Here is a 17,392-nt window from a genome sequence, read left to right as displayed (position 1 = left end):
AGAGGAAATTCCTACAAACAAAACTCTTCTGTTACAGAAAAAAAGACATTAGGCCACTTGACATTGACATTCTAATGTTCTTTTTTCCCCATTTATTTATATCTTTTGAGCAAAATATCATCCGAAATGATTCCAACTGAAACTCTGTGTTTGATTGAAATGTGCACCCAATTTAAGATAAGGTCTAGCATAGGACTGGTGTCTTGTAGATATGAAAACTGGGAGTCTGGAGGCTGTATTAAATCCATAAATAACACAACATACTCTTCCTCCAGAAAAAAAGAAGAAAAAAAAAAAACGCTTTTCTTTCTTGCTTGGCTTTTTTTGGTACTTCAAGCTACACAACATCAGTTCCAACTGGCAGAATGCCTGAAACATTGCCTCTCTTCCTTATAAAAAAGTCTTTGAAGTTTTGTGTCAAAGAGCGCTGAATGAGAACAGAGTAAGGTGATGGGATTTGTGATGGATGAGCGGCTGTTAGATTACAGGAACTGCTTATAACCAAAATGTGTGACCTTGTGTGACTTACGGTACAATTAAGATAAAAAGTTGGTCAGTTTGTACTTGTTTTTCAGCCTGTACACAAAGTCTCAAATAAAGCCAAAGTAGATTAGCATCTTTTAATCTTTAACCACCTGTGTCTGCAAGGTAGCGATATTGATTTATTTCTAAATATTGACATTGTGGTTTAGCCAACGGGTTAGTGAGCTTTTTTCACAACAGAAACCCGGTGGCCTTTTCCACCACCGTTTCTCTTGAGTTTCATTTAATACGGCAGAGCGTATGAATGAATGCGACAGTGGCAAGTCAGCAAAGGTACGGTTGTAGTAATTTAAGAGGCTGTTCCACTTTTGTAATTACATTAACGAGGCATCCGATGTGCAACGGCAGGCGTAATGGGATTTTAAATACGTATTGATCAACACGTCACAGCGGGCTTTCTTCTTCCTATCACACACAGGGTCATCTGTGACAATGACACAAGTGAGTGATGGTATCTGAGGTGCTTTTCTCGGCAAAGCAGAAATGATTGTAGCACTTTTTATATAGCGAAGGCTAAACATGCTAAATGGAACGAGCTGGCTGGATGATTTCACCGGCAACAGAAATAAAAGCTAATGCACAAAGACCTTTCAGTAAGAGAACAAATTTGACACTTCTACCACAACACTGCTCATTTAAACAGGTGCAGGAGGTTACAATTCAGAGGATTTACTATAAATACCCAAGCTGTTGGTATTCTTTATGCCGCCATGTCAATTAGACTTAAAGAATTCTAATTTGGAGTCAGTGTAGTCCCACCTGTGAACCGGGCTTTACAGAGCCTGCAGCAACGATTCGGCTTCACAGGATCTCTCCGTGTGAAATGACAGCAATTAGACCCACCGGCCTTTTGCGCACCACCCGTATTACCGCACGTCTTTTATCCTCCCCAAAGCAACTTAGCATAAGAACGATGGTAATACGGCTGCAAAGAGCAGACAAGCTCAATCTCACAGACGCACACTTCATCTATGCTGTTCGGCACTTATTTTAATAAGATATTTGCACTTGTCTTCGATCCGGCTAATGTCAAGTAAAAATGGGTTTATGCATTCCCAGAGGGAAGCACACATATAAACATAAAAAAAGTCTGTGTGAGGGCTTAGAGTTCATTCATGCTGAAAGCAAGGACACTGCTCAAAGAACCCCTGATCTTCAGAGGTCTCTAAAACATGCGAGCTAGTATCATATTAAAGGGATATGGACTACAAACACAGAAAAGCTTGCTTAAGAGCTACAGATAATCTGCAGTTACGTCTACCTGATCTGGCCTTAAATTACTTTTATTGCTGTAAATGCAATAAGTGACCATAAACAAAGAAATTGATAGTTATTTAATATCGTAATTTTAAATTATCAAGCTTTTTTTCCTTTAGGTTTTATCGACTAAACTTTTCTTCAGGCTGCCGTGGGAACTTTGCATGGTCTGTTTTTGTAACATTTCAAATCTTGCGGGGCTCTTTGTGAAAACCAGCCCAAACTTTCATTATAAATGCTAAGACGACAAGCATGTGAAATCGCAGGGTGATAGATGCGCTTTTCCTATTTTTTGCTTAAGAACTTTATCTCACGTTTAAACACTCCTTTAGGAAAAACAGAATAGCTAATACTAAAACCTTTTTTCATAACTGCAGTTATCACATTCGGTCATAGCTTAATTAAAATGTAAAACTGCAACTCAAAATGTTTACTCTGTTATTTATTTCTGGTACTTTTTGACTGCCTTCTCAGAACATACACATGCAAGCAAAAAATAGAGATTTCCCATGTATGTATATATTTATTGACTTGCATGCTGGTAATTTATATTCTCAGCCATGCACTGAACATCCCAATATTAGGAATGAGATGAAACAGAAGTTTTCCTGAATCTCTGATTATATTATGTGCTGCCTTGTAATTAATTAGGCTGCAATTATTGGTAAATTTGTGTTGTAATTGTTGAAATTTAATTGCAGGACTTCACTGAAGCACGTAAAGAAATGTGTGCAATTAGGAAGATGCTATGAGAACAGTAAACAGAATATAAATGAACAAGAAATGCAAATTTTACTTCATTTCCTCTGTAACAACTGTGCTCCTCACACAGACACACACACACACACACACACAAAACATATAGCCACAGAAAAATAACACAATGCAAAATTCATTTGATAATGCCAGCATGACCCTGCTGGCAAGGTCAGCCGCCACACGCACCATTTCATTCAATTTTACAGACAGATGAAAACCAATTTTCTATGAGAAAATGGAATGAGAGAAAATAGAAATGCCTCTGAAAATGTATTCAAATGTGCTAAGAGAAGCCTGAAGCCCCCACATCTTCTGTGAGCATTAGCCCATTCAGGATAGTGTGATGGCCTGGGTGTCAATGCCTTACAGAGCACAATCAAAGAGACCCGCAAAAGACAGAAAGCACACCTACCTGCTCCACCTATCACGGATCCCTCACATTTCAAACCAAGGTGAATAACCCCGTCAGTCTATGTGTGTTTTAAGTTCAGTGGATGTACCAGCATGCAGTGGTCTGTGAGCCAAGAGCAGGATGTGAGTGCTTGCAGTTGTGATAGTGCCAGGTGCCGTCCACTTACCTTAGCTGGATCTCACCGGGCTCTTCAAAAATTGTAATTTAATATCAAAGAGCAGTAAAGTGCTACTAAATTAATATGCATTGGTGCGTTGATGCTGCATGGAATGCTCTAAAACAGATAACTGCCTGTAGAATATGAAAATCTGAATATCTTGAAGTGCTCTTACCTGATATTTTTTGTGATGATCTGACAACACGTTTGTATTTATATTGAAAGCTTTTAAATGTGCCTTAGCCAACTCCTTTGTGTGATTAACATTTTCTCAAATCATAGAGATTATCCTGTCTAATTATTGTTTTTTTTTTAAATACTGTAAATTATGACAAATGTTCAATCGCCTTTAGGAATTAATACATTTTATGTTGCCAATAATAATGCTACATCTACATTTTCTGTGTGTTGATTTTATATACAACCAAATGACAGTAGCAAACTAATTCAAATGTGTAATTTTAACCCTACATTGCATTTGTTGACGCATTGCACAATGATGTATTTCCATGACATCTCACCTACCTTCCAGCCCCTCGTCATATTTGTAGAGAGTGACACAGAAAAATCAATGTGACTTCAGTACCACAAACACACAAATAAACAGATGCACGTGTAAAGCCACAGGTACAGGAATATACATGGAGAGCTTATAGAGCTCAAGTTAAACTACATCATTACATAGTATGAAAGAAGCATTATATACCTTTTCTTTTGCCTATGATATTGATATAATGGTTCCATGAAGAGAAAGTCCAGAGAGATACAGGAAAATACAAAGGAAAGGAAAGAGGCAACAGTCAGAATCATGACCGCGTGTTAGATTCAGAGACAGAAAAATGAAAGGTTACGTTCAGAAGAGACTCCATGCATTGCGGACGAAAAGAGAAGAGGGCAAGCAAGAGGAGATGGAAGCTTCCTATCGCGATACATGCCAGAACATGACGATGAGAGAGATGAGGGAGAATGCATGAATATCGAACAGACGGCTAATGCTTTCCAGTTTCGTAGCTCGAGAATACAGACTACCACATTTACAAAGAGTGAACAAACCCCTGAGAGAAGTCCCTGTAACTCACATCATCCACTGGGTTGAAAGTATTTTTCCCCCTCTATATGAAAATGAAGTTGGCAAGCAGCAATGGAATAGCGGGGCTGTTGAGAGAATGACGGAGAAAAAACCAAAGCGCAAAAGAAGCGGCGAGATGGGTTGAAGGGAAGTTAGATCGAAACGACAGAGAGAGAGAGAGAGAGAGAGAGAGAGAGAGAGACAGAGGAGAGGAGAGGGGGGAAAAATGGAAAAGACCAAACCATCCATTGACTCAGCGCCAAGCCAGAAAGAAAGCAGCCCCAGTAAATCCCTACCAGCAGTGAAGGGAGATGAGGAGGATTCAGCACAAGGCAGTGAGAGAGAGAGGCAGAGAGATGGAGGAGGGAGTGGCTGATGGAGGCAAAAAGGTGAGTAAGAAATTAAACCCATACCTTGGTCGCCCATCATCAGGTGCGCAAGACCTTAAGGGAAGACAAGAGCACAGTCAGCACAGAGAACGGGATCATGGGAAGGTTTTCTGTCACATTGACACACGGGCATCGTCTGAATGGAGGATGCCCGCGGTGTGGGGTGGTGGTGGGGGGGGGGGTTGGGGTCAAGAGGTGAGGAGAGAGTGGGCGTGAGGAACATTCAAAAAGCATTTCCTCAACCCAGCGGTTGCAATGCTTTATCGGTCACACTCAAAAGAGACAATTCTAGATTAGAAAAAAAAAATCACTTTGCTGTCGCCATACATCAAACATGTCGTCCGCCTGGTCAACCTTCCACAGGAAGAAGATGACACATACACAGTTTGGATTTTAACAAAATTAAGTTGCACACAAAAATGTGTCAATGCAATAACAAAATACCTACAAGTTAGATTGGGATAAATCAATGTTACCCATCTTTCATAGGATGTCTTTTTAAATTCCTGTGAGCCACAGCCAAAAAAATATAGTAATACCTCCAAAAGTATGAATAGAGAATGATAACTATATGCAATTGGAATTGTTAGTAAGAAATATTAGATTTTGTCATTTGTCTATGGCACTTACCTGTCAGACTGTCCGGATTTCCCATTATAGTGAACACTTCATGTGTAAGTATGTCCGATTCCATGAAATGTATTCATTATGTGAGCATTAAGTTTATAACTGGAGCTTAAACAGTAATGTGTCTGTATCTTCAAACAGAATTTAAACAAGTTGGCCTCCATTTTGCTCCAGCCTCTGCTTTCTGCTTGCCAGAGCACTCCAGTTTGAGTGTAGCATGTGTTTACTGACAACCTCTAAATTAAGAAAGTGCTCTCGATTATAAAGCTGAACGAAGTTGCATACCTTTTACCTGCGATGTACACCAGTTCCACTCACTGTGTGTTTACCGTATTGAAATAAAATAAGAAATATAGAATATTTCTAAAAGAACAGGTTGAAATATGAAGACAGAGAGAAGTACATGAGTAGGGAAAGGGGTCGGATGAAAGAAAGTAGGAAAGAAAAACAAACGTCTACCCACCTCCTACATAGGCCTCTTCTGGAGGGGCGGCCGAGGCGTGAAGAGAGAGAAGGAGACATTGATTAAGAAGCATGCAGACTGGAAGGTGGCCCAGCCTTGAGGATTACCGTGGTTACCATGCGTCTTATCATCCTGTGCCCAGGCCAAACATTCATTACCATGGAAAATATGGAGACTAGAGGGTTTATTTGACTTTAAGTGTCCTCTGTCCTCCTCAAGATCTAATCTCATTGAGTCTACAGTACTCTGAAAGAGCATTGTTCCATGGTGAGATGATGATAACACTTTATTAAGTCCTTCAAAAGCTGATAAAACACATGGTGAAATTGACTCTTCATAGTATATCAATGAACATGCGCAAACATGCAAATCGTAATTAAAAGTCAATTGAAAGACGGAGAATAGGGGTGGGACACCTTATAGCTACAATTTTACTTTAAAAAATGCAGTTTTTCCTGAGGAAAAATATAATTTCCAGTTTTTGATGGACTTGGAAAAAAATTTGTATCTTTTCAATTCAAATCGATCATTTTGAACGGCGTGCATGGTTGTGTGTGAGGGGAATTTACACGAGCTAGATTTGAAGCATGCACGTGTTCGGAAATAAAAAGGCTGGTAGATGATGCAACATGAACCTACTAAGAGAAAACAACATCATTCAGTCAGGTCAGTAATAAAGAAATGTACAATACCTGAATATGCATATGCATGTCATGTTATTACCCCGTTTACATTGAAATGTACATTTATTTAACTTCAAATGTCCTTTTCTGTTCTAGAACAAGAAAGGGTACATTACCTTCATTCATGCATTCATTCAACACACCTTTTACTTCTGGTGACACTTTCAGTCTCTGGATCAACTCACCCAAGACTCCCTAAAAATGGACTTGGCTATCTTAAAGTTAAAGCATCCAATCCTACCTCCATGTTTTGCATCTTGAGGAGGAGAATAATGACCCGGGACTTACCGCAGCCGGTTCCTCCACCCGACCAAACACAAATTGCATGCACCACTACTGCCACGAAAACAAAAAAATGCTGATGAATGTATGAAAAACAAACCGAAGGATAATAAATAAATAAACAAATAAATAAACAGAAAAGCGTGCCATGCTAGAAAATATGACAAAGAAATATTTTGCTGTTAGTGTTGCAGTGATAAATGACAGGTGATTTTCTATCCTCTCTTATCAGCTTATGAAGAGACTGACAAACCCTACTTGCTTTGACAAATGTGCAAACTCATCCCACTGACAAAAAAAACAGCTTGGAGGGCTAAAAATAATGCTACGAAACAGTTTAATTAGTGTAACCCATCACAAAACACTAACTAGCCATCTGCACTGACTCCACAGCAGTTTAAAGGACCCACTTTATTGATTTTGTGCTTCGACCCATCCTGCATACTGCAGAGACATGTGTGTCACGTCCTCTCTTACAAAACCTGCCAGACCAAGGCCGAAATGTAGATATACACTATTTTTGCGTGTGTGGAAGCAGTTTTGGACACACACACACACACACGCACAGCCTGGTCTTCTCAGAGGCTGGCTGACCGAACAGCGGTTGTATTTACATTTCACTGACTGACAGATCAGGATCATGTAGCCTCTCCTTAGCACTGCAGAGCTCACATGGAGCCAGCGACATGCAGGCTTTCATTGAGCTGACAGCTTCTTTTAAGTGCTGGCCTTGCATACCGCCCCGAATTTGGCAGAGAATAAGAGATAGAAATTGAGGATGACCTACACGCACACACGCTCGCCCTTACTCGGCACGGGCCGGCGCAGGCAGGGGGCAAACACGATGTGACGCCCGCACTCATGCAGCCCTTTACAAACAGGACTGTAGCTCCAGATGCTCGTTTAAAGCCGTTTTCAGTAAGTCAGAGCATGTTACTCTCAAAAGCACACGCGTGGAACTCGCCCAAAGGGATAGCATGACGAGCGTACGCTCCGCATAGCGCATCGGCAAAGTCACTAAAGATGTAGCTGTCAACAACGATTGAATAAAACATCAAAAAACCATGATAATGACCATTCGGTTGGAATGGAGGGAATACAAGGTACAGGTTCCTCTGCTTTTGATACTTAAAGAAACATCCGGTTCACATTTGACTTAATATTATTGGTAAATATACCCAAAACAAGAGTACTTATTGTAAAAGCTTCTAAATATAGCGCTACGTCATTGATGTATTGTCATTGCGCCAGTGATGGGGATTTTAATCCTCTTCACCAAATCTAGTTTAACATTTCCCCCACAGGGAGCAATGTGCTGCATGCTCCATATTGCAGTCATCTACAGTACAGAGAGATTAGTGAGCTTAGTCCATCTGGAAAGGGTTCATCCGACACTGATAGGGGAATTCTCAATATACAGTGTATCTGACACGAGCTCCCCCTCTATTCAAGATTATCAAGCGATGTTGCCGGATCAAGGAAGGTGAAAGTCGATTGCAAGACACGGGGAGGGCCAATAGACATTATAATAGTCAAGAGATTGTATACCAGAGCGCTTAATGCATTTTCTGATTTGACCTACATTGTTACCATTTGCTTAATTTATGTAGGTATTGTAATGTGCAGATTACATAAATGTCTTTTGGCTTAAAGGGACAGATTTACTGTATTACTAAACCCAAAGTAATATAAATAAACCTGTATTAGTATTTTGTTCTATGGAGCACAAATCTTTTTTATCATAACGTGAGTAGATGTGGTTCAGTAATTAAGTGATTTTTATACTGGTGAGCCGGACTAAATACAGATTTCATGAATTAAAGGTCTTAAAGGGAAAGTTCCCATGAAATAAATACTCTGTTTTAATCAAACCTGGTAGATCTGTCTCTTAATGGGCTGCCAGTTAATACACAGAGCTGTAGATCACTGACAATGAATTAGCTTGTCAGTAATCTACGGCTCTGTGTATTAACTGCCGCTCCATTTGAAAACAGTTAATGGAGCTGTACCGCTAATCAAGGACAAGTACGCATGAATATTGCCCAGCCAGATTCTGTGGAACACAAAATGTGTTTTATTCTTGCAACAAAAGTCAACAGGGTGCATTAGTCAAGTGATTTTATACTGGAGTGCCCTGTTCTACTTTGTTAGTATTTGCTTCTTTTATGTAGGCATTGTAATGTACAGATAATATAAATGTTTGTTCACTTAAAAAGAAATTTAACAAAATAATCATTTACTCATGCCTCTATGACTGTTTTGTTCTGTGGCGAATAAAATATATTTTTATCCATACTGTGAATATCCATCCAAACGTTTTTCATACAGTCATACAGGTTTGACACTGCAATTTTTTTTGCTTTTAAAATCTTTTGTCAACTTCAAAACAGGCCCCTGGTGACATGATTAAATGAGTCACTAAAATTAATATGCTGATGTATCTAATTAAAGCTGGCCCTTTATTTAGTTAGCAAGAGGTTAATGGGCGTACACTGCACTACACCACCCTAATTAATTTGCATAGGTCCAATAGCAGAGGTAAAAAAAAAAATGCATTTTTGACTGCATGAATGTATAATTAAATGACAGAGCACAGCCGAGGACCGACCTTTGCGACGTTAGCTCCACCACAGAAGATAAGAGATGAGGTGAAACAATCTAATCACTGTTGTAAACAAGCCCTCCAACACAATCCAATTCTCCAACCAAAGTCTCCTAGCATACGAGACCGCACGGACGTCAATTGCAGATCCCTTACGGCCATCTTTAACCAGGGAGACGAAGCACATTATACAGTTAATAGAGCATAAAGATAAGGTATCAATGGCTGCAAGCTGATACAGAGCAGACCCTTTTGGCTTTCCAATTCAGACTTGTAAGAGCATTAACCATAATAACACAAAATAAGGCCCTTTCTCTAACCCCAGCAGGGCAAAAATATCTCATTACCCGTAGCACTGTTATTCTTTGCGGTGCGGACTGCCTCTCCCGCTGAGAGCCCCACACCTGCTTTGCTAAAGAAGGTTATTACCACAACTGCCTGTCGAGAGAATGACAGAGTGGACGTGTGGAGAGAAAGGACGTATTTAATCCACATACCACCCTTTCCTGAGATCTGCAAACACGTACACACGCTCTCGCGGCACTGCACGTTTTTCCATGACAACAGAGATAAAGCGAGCAGCACATATATCTAAATGAAAAAGCTAGCCATTCATCAGTGAGCCATTTAATATGCAGCTATCCCTTTTTTATCCGCGTAAAATACTGTGTTTTACTGGCAAAGGCGGTCGGTGGTCAGCTGACAGATCACCTCGGTCATGAAGCTGACAACACACAAAATGACAAAAAGTGGCCTGCTTTCCCCTCAGCAGGAGCTTCGTGGGCAAGATTTGCATTAGTAACCGAAGCAAGGATAGATTTAGGCTAAGAGGAGTTTAAAACGATGCTGTTGTTTTAACGAACACCATGTTAGCTCTGTGACTATTTCATTTGAGGAATTAAGCAGTCATAATAGCTGTCCTGTCCTGCATAGTGCCATTTGGAGATTTGTCACAGACAAAGACGTAACGAAAGGTCATCTGCACATTTCAGGCAGAAAAAGGAGGGATTGTACATTCTTGACAATAAAGGTTTGTAATTGGAATCCATGGCTTTAACCATTCCATTGAACAAAATGTTCTTAATAGATGGAAAAATATTCTTTAGATATTCTTTGCTGCAAATATCAAGTCAGTATAAAGTGAAAAAAGGAAGCAGGCAGCATCAACGCCTAACACCCCTCCAATATTAAATAAATAATGCTAATGATTCAGAGCGACACGTCCCGTGGCCTCCACCATCTCCACATATCCTCATGTGTCATCCAAAAGCGCGTGATGGAGGCCACTCAAAGCTGCGTGGGCAGGTCTGTTCTGACTCACCCGGCAAAGATGCGCATTTCTACCAGCACTGAGGCTGGAGAGCGGCACGTCTCGCTTTTAAGCAAGCTGCCGAGCATCTGCGGGCCCTGCCCTTTTGTCATAATCTCATCAAATCCACTAGACGATGCATTTCGCTGAGAGCCCAGCGAACAGCGTACCGCGAAACGACTGCTATTCTAGTTTGAACATTTGTCAGTGAAACGTACTGTCTCTCTGTTGTGCTTTAGGAGGGCAAAATTTACTCAGTGGGTATGTAGTTTCCTTGGCAACATGGTGCCTCTTCGGCTTACGGCCTAACCCAGACAATATCCATCAACATCAAGATCAGTCCACAGAGACGGTTGTAAAAATGAAGAAAAAGATGGAAAGAACATAAAAACAGTGAAATCGGACACCAAGGGAGTAAGTCAAACTAGGAAACCAACCAGAACATACATATTCAAAAGGGAACAGACTTAACATGAAAATCTGAATCGTTGTAATATGAGCGCAACCATCCGTTTTCGAAAAGTAGAAGCAGAAACGGCCTCCCCCTATTTAGTTACATCACCAATCATTCTAATCGCTTCTGTAATTATAATAACTCTGTAAGTGCAGTAGTGGAGGTTTACTTGTAAAGCTGGATTAATAAATGCTTTGTGATGGTTGCTGAATGCTGTATTGAGTATGTCATTATTTTTCCTGTGATGTTGAAATTGCAACTTTGGCTAAGTCATTACAGTGACTCTATGAAACATCTGGCTAATTACGTAATTAGAGCAACCAACCCCTTAAATTCGGAGGGAGAATAATATTCAAATCATCATACTTCAATCATGGGCTTGTGTGCATGTATTCAACTCATCATTTTCAGACTTAATTGTAATGCCAGTGCAGTGTCAAGAGTATATTAAGTTAATTTAGCATAAAAAAAGAGAGCGAGAAGCCTCTGTTGACGTCATGTTATCAAAAACACAGGCTTTCGTGGATGCTCCGGAATTGACACAGATGGCACTAAAGCCTATTTAAATGATCTCCTTCAGATCAACGGCTTTCTCTGACTGAAATCAGAGGTAATCTAATCATGTAATGCACTGGGCCTGTAGTGGAGGCCGGGAACAGACATGATGTAGCATGCACTGCCTCTGAGGAACTAGTGCAATGTTAAAACTAAAAAAGAAGTGAAAGGGCTGTGTTTGAAAAGACATTTCAACACCTCAACAACGGAGACGACGAATCCAGGCCTCTTACCTTCACTGCAGTCTTTTCCCTGGAATCCCGTTTCGGAGCAGTCGCAAATAGGCTCGTCGTTGACGATGCTGCAGACTCCTCCGTTTAGGCAAATGTGGTCGGCTTCGCAAATGTCGCTGTTGATTCCATCGCTACCGATAAGCGCTGGCTCGGAATTGTTCACTCTCAGATTGGTTATCCATCCTTTGTAGGGGACCTGATCTTTGATGGCTGAAGACGTGAGGCGTAATGCTACAGATCGCAGTTCAGGAGGTATCCCTCCTAAGAATAAATGGCTGAAGACCGTCATGTCCCTCCTTTTCGACTTAACCTCCACCCACTTGATTTCTTCGTCCACAACTAACGTAGTGTTTTTGAAATTCCTGCGCAAGGTAACTGCGTGCCAGCGGCTGTCGTTGACGGCGGTATCGGAGAGCACGGTCGCTGGCTCGGCGCAGAAGATGGAGAACCGCAAACTGAGTCTGCCATTGTGGATGAGCAGTTCCAAGAAGTCACAGAATCCCTCGTCGTCAAAGTACACTAAAAGTCCATGAGCGCTTTTGGTCTTCATGTTGAAACTCATTTCGCTTTCGCAGCAGGCGTTCCACATAGGAAACCTTGCCCACTGGCCTTCTGCGCCAGTGAATTCCATGCTGGCCCCCATGTCGACAAGGCAACAAACCAGCAAGCCTATCCAAATTAGATGTGCGCCGTTCCGCATTGAGAAGCTCATTGTGAATGGTAAAGGAAGTTAGAACTAACAATAGAACTAATCGAAAACTAAAACGAGTCTGCCCTCTTAGTGATGTGCTCCTAAAGTGTAACAGAGCTCTCTATGACATACAGGACTGCTATGCATTTGGGGTAATTTACTCATTATTCACTGAGAGAGGTAGAGGGCCTGATTTACGGCCGACTCTTTTTAAAAAATCTAAACTCACGAATAGGAAGAATAAAGGGAGTCACTAAGGCTCAAAAAAAAAATAAGGCTACTGTTTCGCTTAAAAACACCTTCAGTGGGATCCAGGTGTGCTACAGTGGGGCCAAGTCATCAAAGTATCTATAAATTGCAGCCATGTGTAGTGCTGTACAGCAGAGAGTTCATTAGGGGTGTATAGGGTCATTAATGTCAGGGTCATTTAAGTCTAGTTAAAAGTCATTGTGTAGGCCTAAAGTCAGCACTAATCAAAAGTAGACAAAAAGTGCACTTTGCAGTGTTAATGTGCAGGCCCGAATAGGGCCCTCAGTGTTCACAAACCTTCAATTCACATCCGTTTTGACATATTGATCCATAATCTGAAAAGAATGAAAAAGAATATCTTAATTTCTTCATAGAAAAAGAAAGAGAAGATGGCCTCTTTTAAAAAGATACTATAGCATACACACAATACAATCATTCACACACAAAACCACAATTTCATAGTGATATTGATATTGAAACCACCAATTTCACGCTGATATTGATTGCATTAATCTTCAATTACAGAAGTATTATTTATTTGCTTTTCTGTGTTTTTTTTTTTCTTTTCTCACTTTAATTCTCAATTATTAGAATTCATGGCTTATGAACCAGAAAGCTCCAGAGCGTTTCATCACGTGGCTATAGTTTTTTTTCCCCCTCACTATCAAATACTCTGATTTAATGATCAGAAAAGGGAAAAATAAGTCTATATTTTTTAGATGTATTTATAGTTCAGAGTACCTTGAACTAAAATGGTATAAAATTGTATCTAAGTGAAAATGAACCCATTTGCTTTGATTTTATTTGCAAGATATTTTATTTTCAAGAGTAAATGCCTTTCATGAAATTTACTCTTTAGTACCATGAAATAAAGCTGCTGCTGAAAAATGGGAATGTAACCTATAAACTTTTAAATTAAATGTACAGTAATAAAAACATTACTGTAAAAAGTATAGTGATGTTACAAGAATAACATGAAGCATCCTGGTCATAATATATTTTACACTTCCAAATATATATATATATATATATATATATATATATATATATATATATATATATATATATATATATATATATATGTATGTGTGTGTGTGTGTGTGTGTGTGTGTGTGTGTGTGTGTGCTTAGTATTGCAAAATTAATATCATTTTTTTAAACTCTTAAACATCTTCAGAATTAGTCTCTTCAGCAATTGTGTCAATAATAATATAAACAGAGAACAGTGTTCCCGCACAAAAAAACAATATTAGAATAACACACACAATGACATGCAACATAAATCCTCCAGTGTGCATACCATACAACACCATAACCAAAGCTTTCATATTTTAAAGTTATAAAACGCATATACATAATTTATTTTTATTAAAAAATATACGTGTCATTGAATGTAAGTAAATTATCTCCAGAAAATATTAAATATATGTACACATTGAAAAGAAATACGCCAAAATGTTTTACTGCCAAATAATAAAAATAACTTCGTGCGGTATGGTTTACTTACAAGGAACCGCTTAACAAGTTTTAACTGCGATGTTCTTTTCCGTTATAATTACCACAGTTTTTTTTCTAGCGTGCGCAGCCGAGTCAGACGTACGGGCAATCATATTTACAGTTATTTGTGCAGTAGAATCTGTGCGGTCTGACGAAAGGTCCGAACGGGCATCGAAACCACGCAACGGGGGAAATCTCGTTTGAAACGGCGAACCTCGCTCAGTTTAAGTCCTGCATCCCAAAATGAGCCCAGGGCGGGGGCTTATCGCGCGCCTCTTAAGCATTAATGACACTGCAATTGTCTGGCCTCTGGGCTGTCTGTCAACTGATCTCAACCAATCATTTCATGCTTGAATTCCTATGTGTTTACTGTCAGGTTTACACGGGGCTACTTAGCAAGATAACAACCGACCCCTTTCACAGATGGATCTTACACAACATATCATATGCGATTAATGTTGAGAAGGCAGTCTTATTTACCGTATTCGCCGAGCGATTACGGTATTGCTATCAGTAGCTACTGTAGATGGAGTCTCGAACAACACGCAATCATCCTAACAGCCCCGCGCGCAAGATTTACAGTCGGGATCCTACAATAGACGTATATGCCATTTAAAATCTGAAACTTTCAAACGGTAACAACTGGCGTCCGTTTTTCCTTTGCTTTGATTAAAATCGGCGATGACTCAGATGCGCAAAACATAGCCAATAATCAAGCACCATCTGCTCAAACTGAGCGAGAAAGACACCTTTAACACGCCTCTACCGCGCTCTCTTCCAGACGCCGAGCGCAGGAAATACAGGGAGTCATCAAACGTCGCTTAAGATGAAGCAAAGGCCAGCTGTAAACACGAACGAATCGGCCGCGGAGTGAAATTAAAAAAGAAATAAAGCCCAGCTGCATCATCTCACCTGCGCGTGACTGCATCGAGCCCGCGAAGCGCAACCATAACTCTCGCCGAAAACGGCACATCACCCTCAAAAAACGCCTTCGAGTCACATTTACACAATTCTTAATTATTTTACCTGGAGAAATGGACCATTGTGCGCCCCTTGGCAGGTCAACCTCGCAGATGAACCTGGTTGATTTCCTCCACATCGATTCACGATTTCGTCTGATAAAAAAAAAAAATCACTGCATCGGTGTCGAACGAGCTGAAGAAATGGGAGCGATAAAATTGCGTATGCGGATCTCCAAAGTCCCAACAGATTTAAAAAATTCAAAATGGAGCCAACAACCAATTAAGATTCGGTACAAAACGGTTCATGCTTAAGAAATTCTCCAATGGAAATGTTATGGGGTTTTTTTTTTTCGTTGTATATAAAATAGAAGATATCGCTCCCTGTTCTGTGTGCAAGACAAGGTGCGATGTGTTTCTCAGGCGAGCTTTGCCAGGGACTGTCAGCACATCGCGTCACGTGTCTCCCGGTTAGTGTGTGATGGAGACGGGCGGGGCGAGAGCGCTGCAGCACCTTGGACAGCGCTCACCGTTATTAGCGACTCCACATACAGATGAGGAAGCAGCTCCATCCGTGGTCGTGTGTGCGCCAGGAATAAAAGCATTTGCTTACACTTTACATTGCAGCGTGCGGGGCGATAGCTAATATCGTCAGCCGTTAATTTGTAATTCATTTTATTAATGCGTTTTAATAATAAAATGGTCTTTAATGGGCTGTTGCCATTTAATGGAACGCTTAATTACACTTGCGCCCTATACGTGTAACACGGTCTTTGTAATGTAAACTGTCAGTGTGCATTTATATTAAGTAATATGAAAAAATAATATCAGCATGACTGTCATTTGGCCGTAGGCAGGAGCCCACGGGTAATCAGAGTCGTGCTGATATTCAGTGCTGCTGAAATGCTTCTATACAAGGATTCTTTAAACAAGTACAGCAATTAATATCCAGTAAACTTTCGTTCCAGACTGATTAGTGCACATATATTTGTTATTCACCAACTAAATTAGTTCCAAAAGAAATGTCAAGCTGTGTGTGTGTGTGTGTGTGTGTGTGTGTGTGTGTGTGTGTGTGTGTGTGTGTGTCGCCAAGCAACGCCAAGACTAAAAGACGGTCTGGAATAGTGTATATGAACGGAGCAGGGTGATACATTTCTGCTTCTTTTAAAAGCGTTATCACAAGCATCCATCTCCACTCCGGGTTTTTCTTTTTCCTTTCAAAGCTCCTAATGAGAGAAACTCCGGCCTGAGCGATATTGCTGCTATTGAATCACCAAAAATAACGTTCATAATAATAATAACACTCAGACTTTTAAAAAGCATTGTTCCGATGATTAAATAGAAAGCATCAACGATTTTTATTAAGTTGATTTTAAGTGTATGTAGCCTATAGTACTTACAGCAACAAAAATCCCAAGAGGTCTGATCGTTCAACAGCATATGTGGCACAACGCTGTCATTTTCCACAAAAAAAGTGAATGATTGAATGTCAATGTGTAAATAATATGCATGTTAAAACAATACAACTGAGAAAATGACTTACAACAATAAATATGACAAACAGCTTTGCAGGTTACACTGAACACGAGTTCTGAGAGACGTAAATGTGCAGTACTTTTTCATAAAATATATTGTGAACACAACTAGATCCACATTGCGTCTACAAAGGTTAAGGTGAGCATCATGGGTAGGGTCACCGCAGGACTCCAAATAAAAATAGTGTATGAATATTGCATGCGAACCTTGCGAGCAGTTCGCTACCATGTAGCCATGCAGCACTTCCCTCTTCTCCCCATCATCTTCACTGTCACTATAAAAGCTAAAAAATCTACAACACCTAAACGTCCAATGCATACACTCAGTTTGAATACATGTACTGTGCATAGCAGTTAAAGTCACCTAATACAAGGTGGGACCAAGTGAATTTATTCAAATTCATCTTGGGCACCATCTTGTGGGTATGGGATTTTTCAGAGAGGAACAGGATGCACATAAACTAATATGTTCGATGTTCCGTCTTCTGCTCAGTTAGCTATTATCTTTTGACAAGAAAAGTGGGCCAAAGCTCCCTTGGGAACCTCCAGCTTTGTACTCAATAGTTGCATGGTTCAGTGACTCGTCCCTCCACGTCAAAACATTGCATTGGTAACAGGCCCAGTCGCTACACGTGTGAAACCGGAGGTGTTTTAATACATGAGGTGTG

General features: G+C 40.2%; 1 protein-coding gene across 21 annotated transcripts in view; it reads right to left on the bottom strand.

The window, feature by feature from the left end:
• Positions 1 to 15,644, bottom strand: part of nrxn1a (neurexin 1a) — a 156,548-nt gene extending 140,904 nt beyond the window's left edge. For 9 of the 21 annotated variants that reach the window (XM_043253719.1, XM_043253713.1, XM_043253717.1 and 6 more), the window contains exons 1-5: positions 15,257 to 15,643; positions 11,795 to 13,069; positions 5,677 to 5,694; positions 4,611 to 4,640; positions 3,835 to 3,846 (exon numbers count right to left, since the gene is read on the bottom strand). In XM_043253719.1, the coding sequence (XP_043109654.1) occupies positions 3,835 to 3,846; positions 4,611 to 4,640; positions 5,677 to 5,694; positions 11,795 to 12,506 (772 nt within the window). In that variant the 5' untranslated portion in view covers positions 12,507 to 13,069; positions 15,257 to 15,643. Of the gene's footprint in view, positions 1 to 3,834; positions 3,847 to 4,610; positions 4,641 to 5,676; positions 5,695 to 11,794; positions 13,070 to 14,240; positions 14,494 to 15,256 lie in introns of those variants that run through there. The other 12 variants (XM_043253718.1, XM_043253729.1, XM_043253733.1 and 9 more) reach the window with 9 other exon arrangements.
• Between the last annotated feature and the right edge of the window lie 1,748 nt (positions 15,645 to 17,392).

This window comes from Puntigrus tetrazona, chromosome 12 (assembly GCF_018831695.1).
Source record: "Puntigrus tetrazona isolate hp1 chromosome 12, ASM1883169v1, whole genome shotgun sequence".
In the NCBI taxonomy this organism is placed as follows: Eukaryota; Metazoa; Chordata; class Actinopteri; order Cypriniformes; family Cyprinidae; genus Puntigrus; species Puntigrus tetrazona.
The sequence above is the reverse complement of the archived record's forward strand: the minus strand, read 5'-3'. Positions and strand labels throughout refer to the sequence as shown.